General features: G+C 47.1%; 1 protein-coding gene across 1 annotated transcript; it reads left to right on the forward strand.

Annotated features, from left to right (window-relative positions):
• Positions 1-5,080: 5,080 nt before the first annotated feature.
• On the forward strand, positions 5,081-7,921 carry HOXC9 (homeobox C9). Its single transcript, XM_040581137.1, has 2 exons — positions 5,081-5,642; positions 7,640-7,921. Exons 1-2 carry the CDS (start codon positions 5,081-5,083, stop codon positions 7,882-7,884), a joined length of 807 nt encoding a protein of 268 aa, XP_040437071.1. The 3' UTR covers positions 7,885-7,921.
• The last annotated feature ends 443 nt before the right edge of the window (positions 7,922-8,364 follow it).

Genomic DNA, 8,364 nt, shown 5'->3' on the forward strand with positions numbered 1-8,364 from the left:
AGTAGGCTTCGTCTGGTGGAGACCTGAAATTTTGGAAAAGGAGACCATAACACACTTAAAGAAATTGTACTTCGCTTTAATTGCACCTCGGAATTTATTGTCTATTAGCTGTACCTCCAACACTGGAGAGACAGGAATTCTTAGCAACAAACGGGGGGGGGGGGGGGGGGGGGGGGGAAGCACTTAAGCAGGTAAAAAACTCCTGCAGTGTCATTTTCAGCTGAATGCTGATTTTCTTTGCCTTAGCTGTGATTCCCATGTTGGCTCAGATTGAAGTTTTCACGTTGATACAAAGCGATGTGCGTTCAGCGGTCAGTTGTTGTCCTGGGGAGCTTTCCTGTATGATAACTTTTAAGGAAGCCTGAATAAATATGATTTTCAAGCAGCCAAAGAATGTAGCGGGGTGGGGGGGTGGATAAGGCAAAGCCTATAGCCTGCGATCGCGCTGCTGCAAGATTCACGGATGGTATTTGGCCTGAAATTAATCTTTCCCCATATTTATTTACTTTAAGAGACAATCCTGGAATAAACAGAGGCATCTGGGGGATCAGGAAATATTTCGCAGCCTCTTCAGAGAGTCTGCTTGAGAGTCATTCAATCTATTGTGTACAATTTTTCCCCCCTTTTTCTTCTTCTTTTTTTTTTTTTTTCCTTAAGGAAAGGAGGGGTGAAGAAGGAACAAAAGAAAGAGAGAACTTTGGCAGGCAAGAGAAGAGGAAGGGAATGGAAAAGGACAAAGAAGTGGGGGGGAAAGGGAACTTTATTCCGGGTTAAGGCTGGAAATGCAGGCGGGGAGTGGGAGTTGAGCTGGCTGGAGGGTTACTTTCGTTTCGTTCCTGGAGGGATGGGACGGCAGCACCGCCCTTGCCTGCCGCTCCGGAGCGGGGCTGGAGGTGTGCGGCGTGGCCGGTGGGGGGGGAAGGAGCCGAGAAAACCCCGATTTCTTTTTTTAATCCGAACTTGACAGTGTTAATTGAACCGAGGGAAAGCGGGGAATGCGGCTGGGTTTTTTTTTCTCCCTCCTCCCCGAGCACGCTCCGTTTGCTTGGCTGGCGGGGGGCGCGGTGCCGGTCACCCCCCGGCCCCGGGGCGGCCGGGACGTGGCTCCGGGGCTGCCCCCGCCGGGAGCTCCGGTCTCGGGGTGCCCCGGCGGGCAGCAGCGCCGCAGCCCCGCTCCGGAGGAAGGCTGCTGGTGCTGCTCGGGCCTGGAGCTGCAGCAAGGAAGGGGAGATACACCCTCCCCTCCCCAATTACTGGTGACCGCAGCCTGGCTCTTCCTTACCACCGTTTTTTGAAAAAAAAAAAAAAAAAAAAAAAATTAAAGAGCACCCCCCGCCCCAAGAAAGCAGTGTCACCTCAGCAGGCAGGCTGTCCCAATAGTTGGGGGGTTTTTCTTTTTTTTTTTTTTTTTTTTTTTTTTCCTCCCTCTTCTCTCTCTCTTTTTATTAGGGTTATTTTTTTGTCTCACTACCTTCCAATCAGGGGAGAATTTCTCAAAGCGAAACCAAAAGATTTGGAAGTGGGGAAAGAGCCTGGCTGCGTGCACAGGGCAGGGAAGGGATGCAGCTCGGGCTGAGCACACACAGCATTTGCAGGGAGCAGGGCGAACATGGGAAGCATTTAGCTCCGAAAAGGTGTCAGAAGTCAACTAGCCAGGACAGTGCTCAGACAAAGGCTTGATTTCCTATAACCTCCTAATCTGCGAGTAGACTTCGTCTTTTTTTTTTTTTTTTATGTATATATATAAAAAAATTACTCAATTTTTCTCCGCCGGAAAAAAAACAAAACTCATACAGCTGGTGGATTGCTAGTGTTAGTTTTGCTCAATGCAATTAAGTTTCTTTCCCCTGCAGATTCAAAAGGGGAGGTGAGAGGAAAAGATATTAGTCTGCCTGGAAGGGATGTGATAGCTCACCATCATTTCAGAAGAGGTAATCTCCCATTAAACAAATACCGAAGCTTTTGTGGAGGCATAGGAGTCTAGCTGGAGCGTGCAGAAAAGCTGCGAAATAACCTTGTAGCTGCTGAATTCAATAACAAGGCGTGTTTCAGATCCAGTCTGGATATTTGCTTGGAGACACTGCTACTGAAAAGAAGAATATTTCAGGATACTGCTTTATTTGCCCTGCACTCTGAGCGGACTTTATCCACATAACTTTGCATTCATCCATGGGGATGGTCTCATGTGAGATAAGCGTGAAAGGACAATATTTTATGGGGGTTCACATCGTGTTACGGGATTCTGCAGCTAAATGTGGAGAAAACGTTGTCTTAAGCCGTCTCTTTAGTCTTAAGCCGTGTCTTTAGTTTGCTTTAAGGTGAAGTGTCTCCATCTCTGCTTTGTACTGCGCAATTCTGAGACCAGCAGCCCCTGAATGAGAGGGGTTTGTATGACAAACGCGATCTTATTTTGTGTTTAATACCCCACCACAGTGTGGGGAGTGAGTGAGTAATCCCGTGTGCTGCAGGTTTCCGTGCAAATAAAAGAAATCTTTGCCAGATACGTTTGCCTTTGTGTAACACCAACATCCACCATCCACGACTAATTTAGTGACCTTGCCTGCTTGCATTAAGGTTACAAAAACTGCTGCTACTTATTACGACTGCGTGGCTTTGATAATTTCTGCTCGTTTTGCGCTTCGTCTGTGGTACATTCTGACACTATAAAAAAAATTTTCCCCCTCTGGAAAACCTCCCCACTGACTCTGCTTTTCAGTGCTTCTGTCCCTCTGCATGCTCAGTCCTTCCTTTCCCTCTCCCTCCTTCTCTCTCTGCCTCTTTTTCCCCCCTTTCTCCCTCTCCCCTTCTGCATATACATCTGCAAACAACCCTTCTTTTGTAAGGATTCTCTTTTAAAATATTCCACCAAAGTAGAGAAGCCAAGCTGCTTTTTCTCCTCTACATGTCACAGCCCACTATTATTAGCAGTCTTGCAGAGTAAGTATTTTTAAAATGGGAATAAATAAAAGAATGATGATTTTTTTTTTTCTCGCGAACATAAAAATAACCGTCATTGGAGACTGATGATTGACAGATAAATTGGTCTCGATAAAGGCCAAAGAAGACATTCTACTCCTGCAGGAATATTTCCCTTTAAGGGCTCACATAAAGCAGGGAACTTAAAACGGAATGAGGAATAAATTCTGTGGGGGGAGCGAGTCGATGACTTTTCGAATTTGGAAAATCTGGAGTCCCTTGACAAACACCTCCCGTCATATTTTTATTTTAAAGCCTTCCCTATTTTTTGAGAGGGAAATCCAATTTCTACTGGCAGTGAGGGCAGCCTCGTGCGTTTATTTTTTTTTTTCCTGGAGCTCTGTGGATTGAGGTGCAGGATTTTATCCTGGCTCAGCTGAGGGGGTAAGTTTGGAGGGGCTGGGGGGGAAGGTCTCCTGGCAGTATCATTCCCTCTTGCCTGTTCTTCCTCAATCTGCCTTAATGTCTTTTCTCCTCCCGCTCGCATTTCCCATGCAACTTACTGAGGAGGGAAGGGGGAGAAAAAAAAAAAAAAAAAAAAAAGGTTTCTGCTGTGTCCGTCCGTGGGACTTGCCCAGACTGTACAGAACGCCTGTCACTGGTGAATGCTGCATCACTGGAGACACCCTGACCACCCCCCTTGCCTGCCTGCCTGCCTCTCCCATGGAGGGACCCCCACCGCTTTCTGAGCCCACACTTTCCCTTCTTGCAAATTTTGACCGTTTCCCTCCATGTCCCCCCCAGCTCTAGAATACCCGAGGTGATGGAGAGTCCAGACAATCCATATTTTTGGGGGGTTCTGTTTCTTAAAAAAATCACGAAAGGTTATTTTTTGTTAGGTACCTTAATTTTAATATTATTTTTTTTCTGCCAGAAGACTCGCCTAACTCCCTTATTTCAGACTCCAATGGGCGTGAGCTATTTACCTACCTGTCTTTCCTTACAAAGGAAAGGTTATTCTCTCAAAATGCAGGCAGGTTATCACCGATTTTTTTAACGCTTCCAACTTCTTCAATCGATTTGGTGTAAAAAGAAAAGTTTCCAGGCGTTAACAAAAAAAAAAAAAAAAAAAAAAGGAGGAAAAAAAAATAAAAAATTTGCCAAACACACATTGTTGCTTCCTCCTGATACGCAAAAGCTCTCTCATCCTCAGCTATATAGCTGAAACTCAGTCCTACGGTTTTATTTAATGAACGACACATTTATGAACAATCAAGTGATCCTCGTAAAAATTTTATTGAAGGACATAAAAACATCCACGACTACTTGCCGAATAATGCAGCCTTTCACTGCAAAAGCTCAGTTTTTCTTTTTTTCCTTTTTTTTTTTTTTTTTTTTTTTTGGGGGGGGGGCTGTGTGTGTATGTGGTATTATTATTTCCCCCTCCTGTTTTCAAAGCTGCTCCTCAGACTACATATATTTTTTTTTTCCCTCCTGAAGACACTTTTTTCTTAAAGCAGGGCTAGATGTGCCTCTGCCCCACAGATTTCTCAGCTGCTGAGCAGCCTAACGATGAGACAGCGCTGCAAAAGATGACAAAAGCCCCCTTGGCTTTTAGGCTAAAAGCTTCTTCCCCCCCTTCCCCCCCAGCTCCTTTCTCCAAGTGGGGAGCCCACCTTCACCGCACTTCTCCCCTCTCCCCTTCCCACCGCTATCCCATTTAATGTATCCATTAGAGGCTAGAAGCTGCAGAAGCAAAGGACAGAGACAAATTACGTCAAGAAATAGTTCCTGGACTACCTTCCACAATTACCTTCCACCTTCCTTAGCACCAGGGCGAATCTCCCCCCCAGCCCGCGGGCAGAGCATCCCCCGGCTGAGGACCGGCCGAGCCTCCCTCCTCCACGTCCCCGCCCCATTTCCAGCAGTTTTAGGAAAAGCCGGGTGGCGTTATTAAAAAAAAAAAAAAAAAAAAAAAAAAAGGAAGGAGGAAAGGAAAAAAAAAAAAGACCTGCGGATTGATCCACGCTATATTTTTGGGTAAATACAATCACGTGAGGGCGGGCAGCCAATGGCACACTGGGAAAGGCTGAAAAAATAATTACCTGCCCTGATTGTTCTATGAGAAGATAAAAAGTACACATACAGTTCATACAATAATCTTATGAATGTAAAAGAGGGGGGAACCATGTCGGCTTCTGGCCCCATAAGCAACTACTATGTTGACTCCTTGATAAGCCACGAGAACGACGAGCTCTTGGCCTCCAGGTTCCCCAGCACTGCCTCCCACCCGGCTGCTGCCCGACCGTCAGGATTAGTCCCGGACTGTGCCGACTTTCCGTCCTGCAGTTTCGCCCCCAAGCCGGCCGTCTTTACCACCTCCTGGGCTCCCGTGCACTCCCAGTCCTCCGTGGGCTACCACCCCTACGCCCCCCAGGCGCCCGTGGGGGCAGAGCCCAGGTACATGCGGACTTGGCTGGAGCCCCTCGCCGGGGCCGTCTCCTTCCCGGCCTTCGCCCCCGGTGCTCGCCCCTACGGCCTGAAGCCCGACGCCTTCCCCGGGCGGCGGCCGGAGTGCGGCCCCGCCGACGGCCGCGGCTACGCGGACTACATGTACGCGGCTCCGGGGGAGCTGAGAGACAGAGCAGCGCAGACAATTCCTTCCCCGGAGTCCGAAGCCATCGCTTCCAGCAAACACAAAGAAGAAAAGCACGAATTAGACCCTAGTAAGTCGAAGTCATTCTTGTTTACGACCGGGGAGGCATTACAGCTTCCAGGACCCTACTCAATAAAATGAAATTACCTTAGAGAGCCCGACCCTAAAACTCCAGATACGCAGGAAGATCTGGGGGTTTGAGCGAGTCCGCCTAGCAGAGCCGGAGAGCAAATATCTGTACTTTGTTTTGGGCACTTTAGTCTTTTTCTGGGTTTCTTTTTTTCTTTTTCTCCCCCCCCCCCCTTTTTTTTTTTTTCCTTGCAAGGGGAAAGGGGGGGGGGGCTTTGGCTTCTTTGATCAAATATTCATCACCTTCTACCGGGGGGAATTAAAAAAAAAAATAGAGAAGGAGAGTGCGTGTGTGAGAGGGAGCGAGAGGGGGGTAGGCAGAGGGAGAAGCCTCTTCGCTTTCAAATATTTCCACTTTCAAAGAACAAGGAAGAGTTGTAGCTGGCTGGAAGTGAACATATTGATGTGGTTTTTTGGGGGGAGGGGAAAGGAATATCTCTGGATAAATACAGAGGTGTCTCTTTATCTATTTTAAAAATCAATAAAAGCTCCACCGGTGCAATTATTCATAAAATGCTCCAACACGTGGGAATAAATGAAAAGGTGGGTGCCCTGGGCGGGGGGGGCGTGTGTGTGTGTGTAGGGGAGAAGCAAAGGGGGAAATTGGAATTGTAAAGGCATAAACTAAGTGTGTTGAGGTAGCAGAGGGCAAAAGGCAGCGAGCACAGGACATTGGACCATACACTTGAAGAAACATCTTCTGCAGCCCAAGGGGAGGGGGGGAAGGCGGGGGGGGGGGAACTCCAGAAAAACCAAAACAAACCCAACCCCAACCCAGCCATCAGGAAACCTTGAACACTGTAGGGGCAGGAGTCAGGTAACCGCCAGCATCACCCTCACCTCCACCCTGCAGCGCAGGGAGCCTGGAGCCCAGCTCTGCAGAGGGGACCAGCTCCTGGGGGATGCAGAGGCAGGAGGGCAGCAACTCAGCATCCGAGATTAAAATAAAATAAATTAATAATTTTAAAAGCCCCAAAGCAAAACCCACCCAACACAATGCCTCCTCGCCAAACCCTCCCGAGAGGACCTCAGCACCAGCGGGTGATGCGAGGACGATGATGCGGGTGCACCCGCCGGGGTACCGCACGCCCCTGCGGCCGCTCGGCCGTGCCCTGGGCTTGGGGGGACCCCCCCTGGCCTAAGATGCGGGAGATTTCCGAGCGATAAAGCTGGGTGACAGGACATGGGAGCACCTTGGTGCCTCAGTATCTCGCTCTCTATCAGGAAAGGCGCTCACACCTCTATTTATGACAGGCGAGCTGGTGCCAGGCACCCTCGTGATAAAAATAAGTCGAGGAATCAGGAGGCGAAAGTCTCCCTTTGCTGGCAGGCAGCTGCCTAAAACGGGCAGAGGGTAAAACCTTCTCCCACGGAGCGGCGGGTTTGCTCCCCGGCCAAGGCGGGCTGTGGCAGCAGCCTGGAAAGTCCTTTAGGCTGGGGGAGAGAAGGGGAAAAAAAAAAAAAGCGCCAATTTCGGGGAGCCAGTGGGACATCTCGCGTGTCATCCTTAAGATATTAAAAAAACAAACTCGGCTTTCCAGGTCTGGGAAAGCTTCTAGGGAAAGTATTGGAGAGCTGAGGTTGTAAAAAGAGTTTATGGGCCTATGAAATGGTGGGAATTTTTACTTTTTATGACTATGTTCTTAGATTACTGCTAGTAGCAGTCATGTGGATAATTATTATTTTAAACCCATTGCTACGGTTTTATTTACTGAAACTTTTATGTGAGAACAGCAGCAAAAGAAAAGGAAATGACCCCTCCAAAATAAACAGATTAAACTCTTCTGAAGGTCACTTAAAATATTTAGGTAAGATCTGCTAATTAAACAGGTTTCTTTCTATAGATACACCAGGGCGTGGAGGGGGGAGGGAAGAAAGGCCAGCTGTATACACTGATTTTTCCCCCCCCAAAAAAAATGTTAAAATCTTCTTTCTCAGACAATCCCGTCGCAAATTGGATTCATGCGCGCTCCACGAGGAAGAAAAGATGTCCTTACACAAAGTATCAGACCCTGGAACTGGAAAAAGAGTTTTTATTCAATATGTACCTTACACGGGACCGGAGGTACGAAGTAGCCAGAGTCCTTAATCTCACTGAACGCCAAGTCAAAATCTGGTTTCAGAACAGGCGAATGAAAATGAAGAAAATGAATAAAGAAAAAACCGATAAAGAACAGCAATAAAGTTGGCAAAGTCCAGTCAATGAGAAACGAGGGTGGAGGAAAAAAAAAAAAAAAAAAAAGGAAAAAAACACCAAAAAAAAACCCACAAAAAAAGGCTGTTTCTGGGGGTTGAAGTGTTTCTGACTTTGAATGTGCGGATGAATGTTTAGCATTATAGGCAAACACAGCAAGCGTTTTGGGACACGAGTCTTTTCTAAAATGCAACTAAATAAAAGAAAGATGTTGGGGGGGGTTGTTTTCTCTTCCTTTCTTCTTCCTTGTTTTTTGTTTTGTCCTCCTCAGAAAACAAACACAAGAAGTACTTGAATATTTTTTTTAGTATTTTATTTCATAAATTAAACTTATCCAGTATTTTTATTTTTTAATTCCGCGAGCTCGTGAGTGAATATTTTGTACAAAAAAGAGGAAAAAGAGACACACAAAAAAAAAAAAGGACCGAAGGGAATATGGCTCAATGATGTTCTGTCATGGTGTTGAACG

The sequence above is a fragment of the Falco naumanni genome (assembly GCF_017639655.2).
Source record: "Falco naumanni isolate bFalNau1 chromosome 20 unlocalized genomic scaffold, bFalNau1.pat SUPER_20_unloc_1, whole genome shotgun sequence".
Lineage (NCBI taxonomy): Eukaryota > Metazoa > Chordata > Aves > Falconiformes > Falconidae > Falco > Falco naumanni.